We start from the raw sequence: 14,583 nt of genomic DNA, 5'->3' as shown, positions 1-14,583 counted from the left end.
TCGAGGCCGAGGCTGGCTGCAGGCAGAGCCCTCCAGGGCCGTGCCCACGTCAGGATTGCGGGGCTGGGGGGGCACGAGGCACCCCACTGCCCAGGGCCTCCTGCCCTTGGGGGGCTGAACTTGGGGTGTCTCCAGCCTCAACGGCAGGAGGCTGCGACCAGAAAAAGAGCCCTTGTACCCCATGGGTGTCCCCACTTACTCTGGGGGGGGAGTCCCAGAGCCCAGGAGAAGGGCTGAAGCCCCCCTGCCATACCCAGGGCTCTGTGGGATGGGCCCCAAAGCCTTTTCCCTTGTCCCCAGCCCCACGGAGGGTGCTTTCAGGGTGAGTGCTAGGGAATGGGAGGCAGCTGGACTGAGGGCAGGGCTCGGGGAGCCGGGGAGGCCTTTCCCTTCCCCTGTGGCCCAGCCTGGGCGCTTTTGGGGGCCGCACAGGGTGGGGATGAGCCCTGTGGCACCCCGTAGTGTGACGAGCAGCCAGGTTTCAGCCCTAACAGGGCACGGAGGGATGGGAGATGTTGGTGCAGGGCGCCAGGGCAGTAACAGCTGAGCGAAGGCCGGAGCAATGTACAAATCCCTTTATTTTATTAGTTTGTCAAAGACTAGTTCGAGCAGGATGGTCACAGCATGACTGCGGGGCCCCCGAGCCGCCCTCCGCCTCCCTGCAAGGGCCGGGGCGAGCGGCTGGGGGCTGTGGCAGAGGAAGCACGGGGGGGTCGGGGGGGTGGCAGCACGGCAAGGGACGGGCCGGGGCGGTGGCGTGCCCCCCGTCCCTCCCGTCGGGGCGCGAGCGGTGGCTCCTGGGACGTACCCGGGCTGCCTCGCCCGGGGTCCCTTCCCAGGCCCGGGGGACCCGTGTGTGTCCAGCGCCGGGGTGGGGGGCAGCCCTCAGCCCCGCGCTGGGTTTATTGCAGCCCGCGGGCACGGGGCTCTCGGCTCAGCGCCGCGGGCGGCCCCCCGGGGACGGCGGGGCTCGGGGTGGGGTCGAGGCGTGAGCAGCGGACACGAGGACGCATGGAGCAACGGGGGAGCACCCTGGCACACAGACACCAATACGAGAACGGGGCGGGGGGGGGGGGGGGGCAGCGGGGCCGAGACGCGGACGAGCGAGCGGTGGGGGGACAGCGGGGACGGGGCGGGGGGGACGAGGCAGGGGGGGGGTCCCTGCCCCGCACGCGCCTTTGTACACGGTCGGCGGAGCGCGGCGCCCGCTCCTCCCGGTGCTGAAGTATTGCAGTCTAACTGATATGGCTTTAACTATGGGGCCAGAGATGCGGGGAAGGGGGGGGGGGGTCCCCTCCAACCCCCCGATGCTGGGGCACACCGGGCAGCCCCGGGGGACCCCCGTGCCCGGGGACCGGGGATGGGGGAGCTGCGGGCAGGGCGCCTGGCTTTGTGCTTTGGGCTTGGCCCAGGGTGGGATGGGGCAGGGTGGCAGTGCCGGGGACGAGGGCGGGCGCACGGAGGCCTGCCCGGGCCCCCCGGCGGGCGGGCAGGCGGGTGGGAGGGAGGGAGGGCAGGACGGAGGCGGCGTGGGCAGAGAGGCAGGGCCGGGGGCACGGGGAGCCGCCCCGGGGTCCGGTGGGGCCTGGGGTGCCCCCAGCCTGCCGCGAGGTTACATCAGTGCATTTGGTCCCGGATCGCCCTGTCCGGCCAGGGAAGCTCCCCTTTGGCACGACGTGGTCGGGGGGGGGCCCTGCCTGGACGGGACGGGGCGGGTGTTTGGTCTGGTCGGGGGACGGGGCGGAGGGAGGTGGGGAGGGGGTACGGGGACGCCCCCGGGGCCAAGGGAACCGATGGAGGAGTCGGAGGGAGGAGGGCGCCTGTGCCCCAGCACCCCACGGCAGGGTTGGCGGTGCCGTTACTTCTTGAACATATCCTGCAGCGGGCCGGGCAGGTACTTGAGCACGGTGTCCAGGATGCTCTCCTCCTCCTCCTCTTCCTCGTCCCCGCAGCCCGCCGGGATCGCTTTCTTGGGGCGCGTCAGGCTGCCCTCACACGGCTGCTCCAGCGCTGCTTTCTCCTCCGCCTCCTTCTCCTCCTTCTTCTTCAGCCCGTACTGCGGGGGGGACAGGCCCTGAGCGGGGCAGGGAGCGGGCACTGCCTGCCCCGCGCCCCGTGCCCGTCGCTGCCCATCGGTCCCGGCCCCCTCCCAGCCAGCCCCCGGGGCAGGGAGCTGCGGGGCAGGGAGCTGTGCGCCCACCTTGTCGCGGATCTGCTGCCGGACTTTCTCCCGCTCGGCCTCCATGCGGGCGTGCTTGGCTTTCCGCTCCTCCTCCTGCTGGCGCAGCGCTTCCTGCCTCTCCTCCTCCTTCTTCTGCGCGTCGGGGTCCTTCTCCTCCTCGCCCCCCAGCATCTTCCCCATGTCCTTGGTGGCCCCTGTGCGGGACGAGACCCTCAGCTGTGCGGGACGAGACCCTGGGGCTGGCTACCGAAGCCCCTGCACAGCCACGCAGGGCACGGAGCCAGCCTGCAAGGACAACCCGGGGTCCCCCTCGTCCCCAGTGCCACCGGAGCCGGCTGCAGACGGGCTCTGGAGGCTGCGGGGACGGGAGCGCCGCGGGCTGCCTGCGCTGCCCTAGTTCAGCGCCAGCCCGGGGAGACGCCTGCAGCTCCTCCGGCGCTGGCACCCAGGGGACCCGCCGGGGAATCCCACCTCGCGGCAGGAGAGCTGGGAATCCCCCGCCGGGCGCTGCCGGCGCCAGGAACGGGAACCCCGGAGGACTCCAGCGGCTGCTCGATCCCCTGCGGTGGCCCTCCCCGCCTGCCTGCACCGCGCTCCCCGGGGCGCTGAGCGTGCGGTCACCCCGCGGCGTCGCTCCCGGGGGGGGGACGGCACCCACTCACCGCCCAGCGCTTGCTTCATGACGAAGTCCATGGTGCCGGTGTGCGCGTGCGGCTAGGCCGGTGCCCAGCGCTCATCCACTGCCGTCCGTGCTCGCCGACCAGGGCCACCTGGGCAGGGAGAGAGGGGTGGCGTTGGGGACACCGAGCCTGAGGTCCCCGCTGCCCCGGCGCCGCGCCAGTCCCTTGGGCTGCGGGACGCACCCCTGCAGACTTAGCTCCAGAGGGACTTCCCACCGCGGCGCTGCCCTCGGTGGGTGGCACGGACCTGGGAGCACCGGAACCCACCGTGCCACCACCGTGCCACCACCGTGTCCCCGTGCACGGCGGGGACAGACCCAGCCTGGCGAGGACGGTGCCGCAATGCCTGTGCTCTGCGGAGGGAAGGAGTCACAGCTGCCGGCAGGTCGTGACTTTTTGGGGTTCCGGGCGCGCGCGTGTGTGTGTGTACAAATTTGTGGGGCCGGAGGCTGCGTGTGCCCACGCGGCGTGGGGGCGTGCAGGCTGTTTGCGAGCTTTGTGCGCGACTTCGGGGCTCTGCAAGCTGTGCGGGTAGGGGCTGCCGGGCGGCGGGTGTGCGCGCGCACGGGCTTGCGGGCTGCGCTCGTGTGCTGCGCGCGGCCGTGCTGCTGCGCGTGTTTGCACGCCGGGGGTGGTGGTGGTGGTGGGGGGGGGGGTTGGCTGCGGGCCGGGTTTGTGCGTGCGTGCGGGGCCGGGGGCGTGCGGGCGGCCTGGGGGGGGGGGGTGCGGGCACGGCGCTTTGCAGACCGTGCTGTGAGCGTGGGGGTGTTGCAGGCTGCTTGCAGGGTGTGAGCGCGTGGGGGGGGGGGGCTGCGGGGGTGCTGCGTGGGGGGGGGGGCGGGCATGCATGTGTGCGTGTCCCCCCCCGCGTGTGCCCTGTGCGTGCTGGGGGTGCAGGCAGTGCTGGCACTGTGCGTGCAGTTGGCGGTGTGCGTGTGTGCCCCCTGGGTGCCGCAGCCTCGTGGATTCCCCCCCCCCCCCCCAATTCAGGACCCCGCAGCAGGCAGCGGGGGGGGGGGCCACCAACTGGTACCGAAGAAGTTTGTTGGTCCCTGCCCCGGGGAACCGCACGGCACCGGGATGGGGACGGGGACGGGGATGGGGACCGGGGGAGGTCTGCTCTGCCCGGGGCTCCGCGGCGGTACCGGCCACGGGGGGGCTCAGGGGACACCGGAGACGCGGCGACACCGAGCGGCGAGGACGGGGGGGGGGGGTAAGGAAACCGGGGGGGCCCGGGACAGCGGGACCACGGAGCGGGGCGCGGGGACACCGCGGGGGGGGGGGGGGGGGGGACGACGACACCCGACGGGGTGGGCGCAGGCGGGGACACGGGGACGGCCCCCCGCGGGAGGGCACACCGGGCATGCAGCCACCACCGGGCGGTGACGCGGCGGGGGGACACGGCGGACGCGGGACGGGGCCGCGGGAAGGGGATGACAGCGGTGGCGCGGGGACCCTCGGGGCGGGGGGGGGGGGCGACCTCCCCCTCCCCAACCCTTCCCCTCCCCGGTGGCTGCGGCGCGGGGCCCTCCCGGTGCCGCCCGGTGCCGCAGCGGCGGCGCTGTCCGTTCAGCACCGGGCGGCGCGGCACTCACCGGCTCCGCCGCGGCTCTCGGCTGCCGCCGCCCCGCCCCGCCCCGCCCCGATCCCGCCCCCCCCCCCCCCCTCCCCGGCACGCCTGCCCCCCCCCCCCCCCCCCCGGGAGACGCCCCCGGCTCCGCTCCGCTCCCCGCCGGCAGCGGGGCAGTGCGGGTGTGCGCCTACGGGGGTGGTACGGGAGGGGTCCGGGCCCCCCCCCTCTAAACACACACACCGCGGGACCCCCCCCCCCGGGGAATGCTGCTGGGACCGGGGAGCGCCGCCCCGCTTCTCCCCCCCCACCCGCCCCCCCCCACCCCGCTGCAATGATTCACCTCCGCCGCAATGAACGGCCCGAGCGAGGCGGTGGCGGGGAGCTGACCCCCCCCCCCCCCCCCCCCGGACACCCCGAGCGGCACCCAGACCCCCGCCCCGCTTCGGCACCCTGACCCTGACCCGTCACCCTGACCCCCAGCCCCTGCTTGTCCCCGGGACCCCCCGGTCCCGGGGGATCAGAGCCCCCACGAGCCTCCGTGAGCCCCCACGAGCCTCCGTGCCTCTGCCCGGGCCTCGGTAACTCGGCCGCTCTCCAGGAGCAGCCGTGTTTAATTGCAGAGGCGCGGGGCGGCTGCGGGAGCTACGAATGGCGAGGGATGCCAGGGCACAAGGTGCTGGGGACGCGCAGTGGCCTCGGGGTGCTGGGGACACGCAGTGACTTTGGGGTGCCGGGGACGCGCGGGGGGCCTCGCGGCCCCGACGCCCACGTGGCTGCAGGGGAGCTCGGGGTGCGGAGGCGCCGGGCCGGGTGCGCACCCCACGCCCCGCAGAGGGGCAGCCGGCGCCTGCCGATGAATCCAGCCGTGCGCGGGTAGAGACGAGGCGAGCTCTTTGCGAATCGGATTAGCGGAGCTCCGAGCGCGGCTTCGGGGATCTCTGGTGGTTAACGGCGAGGCCCTGGAGCTGCAGCCCTGCGGGGATGCTCACAGCTGCAGCCCAGAGCCCCGCACCCGCGTGGGGCACGCGGCACCGACGGACCCCCACGGGCGCACTCAGCACCACGACGCGTGGCCGCAGGGGCAGACGGCTCTCAGCACGGGGATAATGCACGGAGGACACGTTCCTCCTGTTCACCCCCTGCTCACAGCACCCCAAAACACCCCCCCCCCCCCCCCAGCACACTCCTCCACCAGCCCCAAACCCTCCGCCTCCTCCCACCCCGACCGACAACTCATTTTTCCACCTCCATGCAAAAATTCCTCCTGCCCTTGCGCCCGATGCGAGCTGCGGGACGGGCATGGGGGCGGTGGGACAGGCACACACTTGGCCCGTCCGTCCGTCCACCCGCCCGTCCGTCTGTCCGTCCCGCAGCAGCCCCGCTCCGGGCGCTGACGTCAGCACTCCCGGCAGCCGGGCGGTGGGCGGGCGGCACCGCTCCTATTGTATTAAAAATAATACAGCGGAGCACAAATTCATTACAGATAAGTGTGACAGCCAGGAGGAATTAACGAGCCCGTCTCTCAGCGCCTGACAAACGCCTCCTTTTGTTCCTGGGATGGGTCCTTGAGTCTTTCAATCTTTGGAGATGCCTCGGCTCATTAAGCGCATCCTCCCCCAGTAGCTCCCGGCGTGCCCAAGGACTGGTCCCAGTAAGAGCTCTGGCCATGCCAGCGGGGCCAATCCTTCACGCCGCGGGGCTCGGTGGCGGGTGGGCTGCCCGGGGCGCTGTCCCCGAGCGTGGGACCCCAGGCAGGGTGCCGGCAGCAGGGGGAGGTGGGCGAAGCAGCACGAGGCTCCCGGCAGCCGCGGCCAACCGCCCCGGCGCTCCAGCTGCCGGTGCCAGCAGCGCACCCGCAGCCGGCGGGCTGGCGGGCACCCAGCTCTGCCCCGCGGGAAGGGAGCTGGGGCGGCATCGCCTCCGTCCCCACGCCACGGGCTCCGGCAGATGTTTGCAGGATGCTGGCGGCACTGGGAGGTGGTGGCGGGTTTGGGGAGATCCTTGGGTGCAGCTGGTCCCTGGTGTCGTGCTGGGTGAGCTGCCCGGTGACTCCTTGGTGCTGGCCAGGGGAGGCAGGAAGGGAAGGGACGGGGAGGGAAGGGGGAACAGCGCCGTGGCCAGATGGAGGAGGAAGCTCTCGGTGCTGCCAAGTCCTGCAAGTCGCCTCCGTGCCGGCTCGCGGGGGCAGCGCAGGAGGGACGGAGCTGGCGCGGGTGCCAGGACGCCAGCAGCACCTCGCTCTGCTCCCTGCCACCGCTGGGGAACGGGCACGGGGCTGGCTGCTGCTGCATCAGCCACCATATGGGGTCAGCGATGCCCCGGCATCGTCCCCAGGCCCTGCAGCTACACGGGGACCCTGCAAGGTCACAGCATCCGCGGGCTCTCACAGAGTTCCTGAGCAGAGCCAGGGTGCCTGAATGCCTGCACCCATCCCTGCTGCACCGCCACCAACCCGGCCTGCTGCAACCCCTCGGCAGCACAGGGCAATTATTTTATTTATCCCCCCCCCCCCAATCTCTGCAGAAAATAATTATTGGCCCTCCTCATCGCACCAAGGGATTAAAAGTGGTTAACTCCATTTCCAAAGGCTTTGTTACGTCGGTTTTCCCTCGGCTGCTGCACAAGGCGATTTCCACAGTGCCACTTAGGCAGCTTTTATCAGGTTGTCTTCTGGAGGTAATTGGGTTTTTCAGGAGCCTGTTTAAAATTCGTAACCCGGCCTCTTAAACAAAACAAAAACAGCAGCGGGGAGAAGGGGAAGAGGCAGCACAAAACAGGCAGCAGCTGCAGCTCTGAAGAGCAGCTCTGGCCCCCTTGGGGCTGGCACCGGGCAGTGACGGGGACAGGGACAGGGATGGGGACAGGGATGGGGACAGGCACCGGGCAGTGACGGGGACAGGGACAGGGATGGGGACAGGGATGGGGACAGGCACCGGAGTGCTGCAGAATCAGCTCGGAGCCGACCCTCCTGAGCAAGGTCAGGGCACGCAGAGGGCAGGGACAGCCCCTGCCACCCGCTGTCCTTCCCGCGGTGACACTGTGCATGTGCAAGGGGGCACCCGGGCTCACCGCCGCGCTCGGGGCCAACACCGCAGCTTTCCCTGCTGCCCTGCACCACCAGCACGGCCCCGCCAGCATCAGCACCCCAGACCCGGCTGCACCCCTACCGCGACCCCTCCGCAGCGCTCTCGCCGATGGGCTGGCCCCAAGCACTGGGCTCCTTCCTGCCCGTGGGGCCGGGGGTGCGCGGGGTGCCCCCAGCCCGTCCACGGCAGCGGTTTGGGTGCTGGCGGCTCCGTGCCGCGGGGCGCAGCGTGCGCCGGGCCGTGGGTGGCGGGGAGGTGCTGCGGCAGATGGGTGGCGGGGCCGGGTGGTGGCACCGCACGCAATTAGGGCCGCGTGTGCCCCCCCCCGGGGGCTGTTAGCAGGAGCTGTGCGTACACCCATGCCTGCAGGGCTGCATGTGTGCCTGTTTGTCCCGAGCCGGCGTGCCAGCTGGGGTGGCTGCGGCAGAAAGAGCTGGGGGGCAAGGAGGGGACCAAGCCCGCTGCCTCCAGCCTTTTCCGGCACAGCTGGGAAAAAAAAACAAACAGGAAGGTGCCGGAGAGGGGGAGAAGTGCTCCCACTGCAGCCCTAAAACGCGCATGGGGCTGAATTTCCCACTGGGGCCGGGACCCAGCTCCAGTCACTGCGTGACCAAGAGCCTCGGCTTCGCCCTGCTCTGCGCGCTGTGATGGGGAGCTCGGCTCCCCCAGCCTTTCCCATAGCTGGCGGCCCCCACGAGCCCCCACAGGGCCCCGAGGTGGCCACATCCCCATGGCTCTGCCAGCACCACGGCACACGACCCCGCTGCAGCCACCCCCTGCCCTGTGAGCACCGGGGATGCCGGATCGGCCCTCTCAGCCGCACGCTGCAGCGGCGGCTCCTTGTCCCCGTGGCTGCCGGGAGCAGCGTGCGGCCGGTGCCTCTGTGCCGTGCATTATTAAACAGAGGCACTGCAGCCCCTCGCTGTTTATCCTGCCTGGGCTGCGTGGGAAGCGGGCTGGGGGAGCAGCGACCGCTCTCTGCAGTCCCTGGCGGAAGGTTTAGGGCTTGCTGCAGGTACGGCCGCTTCGCCCAGCAGCTTTGGGACCCCCGGGGTTATTCCCCCAGCCCCTTCCCACCTCCAGCAGGGCGAATTCTACCTCCCCCGTAAAGCCCCCGTGCATTCAGCCTCGGTGCCGGCACCTACACGGCTTTCCCCAGCCCACACAGCAGGTACTCGGCGCATTTACATCCCGAACGCCGTACAGAAAGGCACACTTGCTCCGAGTCCACCCCATCAATATTTATGGCAGGCACGCACACCCGCACAGCTCTGCAGGGGCCAGCGCGGAGCAGAGCTGGGCGCAACACACCCGGCACCACGCAGGCAGCCAACAAAAGCCCGCTCCGAGCCCCCACAGTGCCTCCCCGGCGCTCCCTGCCCCGACAGCCCCAGCGATCGCCCTTGAGGAAGGAGCCAGGCTGTGCACGTCCCCTATTTCCATCCCTTTGCCGTGGCAGGGGACATCCAGGGCCAGTGATGGTGGAGGTGGCCGGGGCTGGTGGGGAGCAGATGCCTGGGCCCCCCCAGCCCCTCTCCTGGGCTCCGTGCTGGGATGGGAGCACCTACAAAGGAGGGCGAGCACCTTCCTCCCTGGGGGGGCGGCCCCACAGAGGGCAGGTTTGGGAGCTGAGATGCCCCAGAGCCACCGAGGGTCACAGCGCCGGGGACACCCCGTCCTCCGCCGGCAGCAGATGGCGGCACGGTGGGGGGCTCCGCGGTGGCGGGGGGGGGACATCTGGGTGTCGGGGCTCCAGCCAAGCTGCGGCTCGGTGGGAGCGGGATGAGCCTGGATCAGGGGACGGGGAGGGTGAGACCCCTGTGCTGGGGGACAGCTCGGAGGGGAGGGCGAGGGCGAAGCCGCCCCCAGCCCGCCTGCGCTTGGGGTTTCCGCTGCGGTGTGACGCTGGATGGGCACGGCGCCGCTCCAAGAGCTGCTGGGGCTCTGGCCAGAAAATCATTCTTGGCTGCTTCCAGCGGGGTTTGGCTCCTACCTTTCCCATCTGGGGGCTTTCAGAGAAAAAAAAAAAAAGGGGGAAGAAAAAAAAAAAAGGAAAAAAAAAAACCCCGTTCCCCACACCAGCTCCACAACCACCGTCACCCGCCAGGGTCCCAAGGCGGGACCGTGCCCCACGTCCGCCCCAGAGCTGCTGCCCCCGCTGGGGTCTCGCCAGGCCTGAGCCCCGCGGTGCTGAGCCCGCAGCGGGGCCGCGCTGCCTACCTTGGTGCGTGCAGCGCCGGGCGTCCGCGGGCTTCGGCACCTAACGCAGCGCGGCGAGGGCCTCGCGGGGGCGGGTGGGCATCGCAGGGAGAGCGGGGCCTGCGGGAGACACCGGCGGCGAGAGGATCAGTGCTGGAGGAGGCACCCCACTGAGCACAGGACACCCCACACAGCGCAGGATGGAGCGTGGCCGAGGCCACCAAGTCGGCCGGAGCACAGGCATACGAGGGCTGGCGGTGGGTTCCTTCATCCCCCGGAGGAGGAGGATGAGGACGGCGCTGCTGTCTTCATCCACGGGTGATGGAGAGCGCAGCCCACTGCCTGTTTTTTGGACCCCCCCCCAACCCCTCGCACCCCAAGCTCCGAGGACGGGAGCGACGTGCTGCCAGGGCCCACCAAGGGGGGAGCCCAGCGGGGACACGGGAGGGCAGCAGCCACCAGGAGGTGGCGGCCCCTCGGGGGCTTCGCTCCTCTCGGACCAAGGACGCCAGCACCGCTGCTGGCCGAGGGCTCCTGGCCGAGGGCTCCGCTCTCTCTGCAGACACCCGGCAATTTGGATGCCTGCATTAATTATTTAGCGGGCTCTGACTCTTTGAGGGTTTTAAAATTTCGCATTAACTCTGCATTCCTTGGCTTTCAGATGATGAATTTCTTCTTTGGAGAAGGTAATGGCGAGTTAAAACAAGCAGGCAAACAAAAGCCCTTAACAAAGGCTGCGGGCTGAGGAAGCCTTTCCCTCCTCCAGCTCCCAACTTCGGCTGAACTTCGGGAAGCTTCTGCCTGGGATTTTTCTTGTCCCTGCCCCAAATGTCCTTGAGATGCCCCTGTCAGGCTGGGGAGGCTCAGGGGATGCTCCCAGGGGGACGCTGCTTGGGACGGGGCCATGCAGACACCCGGGCACCCCACCACTGTCTCGGGGTGGCACTGTGTCCTGTCCCCACAGAGCAGCTGGTGCCACCCCGGTGCCCATCACGGGCACAGCATGGGCTGCATGATTTAGGGAGCAGGTTCCTGGGGAAGTCACGTATTTATCCTCACTTAGAGCCAGCTCCTTTCCTCAGCCCTGGGGAATTTCCAGGGCAAATTGTAGACAAACGCCCAGGGGAGCCGGGGGAAAACACACTCAGACAGCAACACCGGGGGACGGGGGCTGCCGGGGGTAACGCCTGCCTTCTATTTAAAAAGAGATTAAACGCTCTCCTGCACTGGGGAGCAGGGAAGTGGGTCCCAGCCCCAGGGGCAGGGGACACCCCAAGCCCCCAGGTGCAGCACTGGGTTTGGGGACAGGGCACCGTGCGGGCATCCAGGCCCTCGCACCCCATTGGGACCCCCGTGGAGACCCCCGAAATGCAGCTGCTTCCCCGGGAAACGCGGCGCCGAGAGCTCAGCCTGGAAAGGGCTCGGCGGCAGCGTGAAGGTGACCTTTGCTGGGGGCAGGCGCTGCCTCCTGCGGGATGTGGGAAGGTTCAGAGCAGGGTAGGACAGGCTGCAGGGCCACCCTGAGGACGGGGACTGGGGATGGCTGGGTTTTCAGGCAGCTCAGCACCAGGGAGAGGAGCTGAGATGGGACAGGATCAGTCCCTGCTGTGCCGGCCACATCCTGGGGTGTAAATCAGCTGCTGTCCTTTGCTGAAACCCCACAGCGTGTTCAGAGGGGGGGAACTCCCCGCGTGGGGGCCCGAGGAGATGCAGAGGGTCCTGGGGGGGCTGCTGGGGGCTGTGCCGGTCGGGTTCCTGCAGGGCACTGCTTTTTTGGGCCAGAGCAGTGCGGGGTTTGTTTGTTTACGTATTTATTTATTTATGTCCTGCCTTTGCAACCAGCAGAGCCTGCCAGGAGCACAGAGCTGCCTCTCACCTGGGCGGCTCACGGGGAGAACTGCAGCAGCTCAGGCTGTCTGTCTGTCTGTCTGTCCAGACGCCGACCTCAGCCAAAGGCAGAGGCGAGGCAGAGGAAGGGAAGAGCAGAGCGGGGCGAGTGGTGGGTGCTGGTGGGGCTGCTTTTACCCAGCCAAGGGTCTGCCCACAGGCAGCCCCCAGGGTGAAGCTGAGGCCTGAGATGAGGCCGTTGGCGAGTCCCCAGCCCCTCTGTTTGGCACCTCCTGCTCTCAGCGCCCCGCTTTCAGAGCTCAGCTCGTCCAGCTACCGCGGTGTCTGAGGCACCCGGGGGTGGGCTGGGGACGGGAAGAAGTGGGTGCGTGGGGTGGGAAACGCGGGGCCACATCTCAAAGCGTTTCTTCTGTGTCAGGAGATGCCCTGGAGACCTGCTCGGGGCCGGCAGCAGCTTCGTGTCCAGGCACTGGGTGTTGGGGGGAGGCACAGAGCCTCTGTGCTCGGGGGAAATATTGTCAGGGCAGGATTAGGGCAGCAGCACCCATCCTGCCTGCCACGTGGGGACAAGAGCGCTCAGGTGTCACGTTGTGCCCTGCCCCTGAGCCACCCTGCGTGCCTCAAACCCAAACCTTCAGCCTTAAAAAACTCAGTGCTTCCTGCACATCTGTCCATGCGCCAGGGCAGGCCTGGATCCCACCGCTGCTGGGCTCAGGGGCAGGGCTGAGATGAAAAATGTTCCTGAGCGTTTCCGCAGCAGCTGGGCAGGGCCGGAGCCGCTGCACCCGCTGGCGGCAGGAGGAGCAGGCACCTGCGGCACACAACGGCACGGGCAGGGTGACGGCGGCTCCTGGGGACGGACGGGGAGACCGGGGCTGGGTGGCACAGCCCGGAGAGCCCAGGTCGGGCACGAGGTCTGGGCCTCCGTGGAGCTGGGAGAGGCGGAGGGGAAAGCTCCGGGGACGAGCAGCAGGAGCGCTGAGGCGAGAGCAGCCCGCAGGAGCACGGCTTGTTTACCCGGGCTGAGCAGGCCTGATTGCTCTCTATAAATACACCCGGCGAGTAAACACCGGGGAGGGAGAGGGATCGGTTAAACTCGGGGATAATGCTGGCGTAGGAACAAACGGGAAGGTCTGCCCGGGAACACACGGAGGCCGCGGGCAGGAGGAGCTCGTGCGGTCCCGTGCCTGGACAGCCTCGGGGACAGCAGGGTCCCTGTGGTAGGGCCGGTGCCACGTTGCCTGCCACCAGCTGGGGTAGGCAGGTGCCCAGCGGTGGGATTGGAGCGGGGCCACGCTCCTGGTGAACACCGGGTGGTTCCTCCGCAGCCAGCCGGCGGGGACCTGACCTCTGCTGGGACTCGGCGCCGGTGCTAAAATGGTGATGGGAAATTCGGCGCACGGCCCCTCCGCTCCCCGCACGGCTCCCGAGGAGCAGCAGCGGGCCCGGTGGGCTGTGCCTGGCAGCAGGCGGCTGCGGAAAGCCAGGGATGAGCCAAGGTGCGAACCGCAGCCATCCTCCGGGCGCTGCGAGGTGTTAATAGCTCTGCCTGCTTGGGGTCATTTCAATACTAATGTTAGCACGCGAGAAGCAATCGAAGAAACAAACGCTCAGCCCACAGCCAAGGGAGACTTCGAGACATTTTCCTGGGCCGGACTGCCCCGGCAGAGCTCTCCCCGGTGTCCGTAGGCTCGCAGGGAAGCCCCGAGCCACGAGCCCTGTCCGAAGCGAAGGTGCCAGCCCCGCTTCGCTGCTCCCACTCCCCGCACCGCCTGCCTGGGGGCAGCGGCCACCCGGTCACGCTCCTGCCATGCGGGTGGCACTGCCGCCGCGCGCTGCCAGGCCCGGGTCCCGGCAGCCACCTGCCCTGCGTGCCGCAGCCCCGGGGACGCGGCAGGGGGACGGGGATGGAGCTTGGGGGTGCTGGGACGCCGGAGGGGTGCTGCGGCGGGGAGAGGGGACGGATGGCACCCCGGGGACCGGAGCTGCCGTGCGGCAGCGGTGGCCCACGAGTGGCTGTGAGTCCCCGGGAGAGAGAAGGGGATGGGGAGGCGTGGGGAGAGCCCAGCAGGGTACCGGGAGCTGCCCCCGGGGACAAGCAGAGGGTGGCAGAGGGTGCGGGTCGCCTCTCCCTGCCCGCAGCCCCGCTCTGCGGGGCCCCCGTGAGCCACATCCCCGTGTGATGGCGGGGGGGGGGGGGCACACAGCCCTTCCCCGGCCCCCAGCCCGACCTGCGGGGCGGAGGGAAGGGAGGGGATGGGATGCAGAAGGGGGGCAGCCGGGGAAAAAGGTGTGTGTGTGGGGGGGCCAGCTGAGCGCTGCCTCCCGCAGCCGCAGCCCGCCCCGCAGCCCGCATGCCGCAGCCCCGCGGCCGCCGCCCCGTTACATAAGCCGGCGGCCCCGGGAGGCTCGGCGGGCCGGTCCCCGGCCCCATCCCCGTCCCCGTCTCCGTCCCCGTCCCCGTTTCCCCCCCCCCCCCCCCCTCCCCGGGCTCTGCGGCACGGCGGGGCCCGCCCCCGGCTGCCTGCTCCCGGTGCCCGGTGCCGGCCCCGCACCCACCTGGCTCGGCTCGGCTCGGCGCGGCTCCGGTCCGCCCCGTCCGCCCCCGGCGCAGGGAAGGAGCCGCCGCCGGAAGGGAGGCGGGAGCCGGAGCGGTCCGGGGTGGGGGGGGGGGGGAGCCCCGCTGCTGCCTCCCCCTCCGCCGCACGGCCTCCCGGGCGGGGCCGGCTCCGTGCCCGCCCCCGGCCCGCCCCGCGCCCCCGCCGGCAGCTCCCGCTGGTGGCGGGTCCTCTACGGTACCCGGCCGTGTGTGTGTGTGTGTGGGGGGGGGGGGGGGGGGTGTCTGTGTGTGTGTGTGGGGGGGGGGGGTGTCTGTGTGTGTGTGGTGTGTGTGTCTGTGTGTGTGTGTGTGTCTCTGTGTGTGGGGGGGGTGTCTGTGTGTCTGTGTGTGTGTCTGTGTGTGTGTGTGTCTGTGTGTGTGTGTGTGTCTCTGTGTGTGGGGGGGGTGTCTGTGTG

The 14,583-nt window shown here is 70.1% G+C and overlaps 1 protein-coding gene across 4 annotated transcripts; it reads right to left on the bottom strand.

The window, feature by feature from the left end:
• Window positions 1-560: 560 nt before the first annotated feature.
• On the bottom strand, window positions 561-14,260 carry CPLX2 (complexin 2). 4 transcript variants are annotated; one of them, XM_040573804.1, is made up of 5 exons: window positions 14,128-14,260; window positions 9,742-9,840; window positions 2,845-2,952; window positions 2,201-2,376; window positions 561-2,056 (listed from the first exon to the last, which is right to left on the bottom strand). In XM_040573804.1, the coding sequence occupies exons 3-5, from the start codon at window positions 2,873-2,875 to the stop codon at window positions 1,859-1,861; spliced, it is 405 nt and encodes a 134-aa protein (XP_040429738.1). In that variant the 5' UTR covers window positions 2,876-2,952; window positions 9,742-9,840; window positions 14,128-14,260; the 3' UTR covers window positions 561-1,858. The 4 variants fall into 4 exon arrangements, with proteins under 4 accessions (XP_040429738.1, XP_040429741.1, XP_040429740.1 ...); XM_040573807.1 differs by lacking the exon at window positions 9,742-9,840 and having other exon boundaries at window positions 2,845-2,956; window positions 14,127-14,236; XM_040573806.1 differs by lacking the exon at window positions 9,742-9,840 and having other exon boundaries at window positions 14,128-14,207.
• Between the last annotated feature and the right edge of the window lie 323 nt (window positions 14,261-14,583).

Source organism: Cygnus olor, chromosome 14, assembly GCF_009769625.2.
Source record: "Cygnus olor isolate bCygOlo1 chromosome 14, bCygOlo1.pri.v2, whole genome shotgun sequence".
Classification (NCBI taxonomy): domain Eukaryota; kingdom Metazoa; phylum Chordata; class Aves; order Anseriformes; family Anatidae; genus Cygnus; species Cygnus olor.
The sequence above is the reverse complement of the archived record's forward strand: the minus strand, read 5'-3'. Positions and strand labels throughout refer to the sequence as shown.

Excerpts from the sequence above, each read along its gene's own strand:
- CPLX2 (XM_040573804.1), bottom strand. The coding sequence starts at position 2,875 with ATGGACTTCGTCATGAAGCAAGCGCTGGGCG. Across the intron at positions 2,377-2,844 it reads CATGAAGCAAGCGCTGGGCG|GGGCCACCAAGGACATGGGG; the intron begins GTGAGTGGGTGC and ends CGTCCCGCACAG. Across the intron at positions 2,057-2,200 it reads GGCAGCAGATCCGCGACAAG|TACGGGCTGAAGAAGAAGGA; the intron begins GTGGGCGCACAG and ends TCCCCCCCGCAG.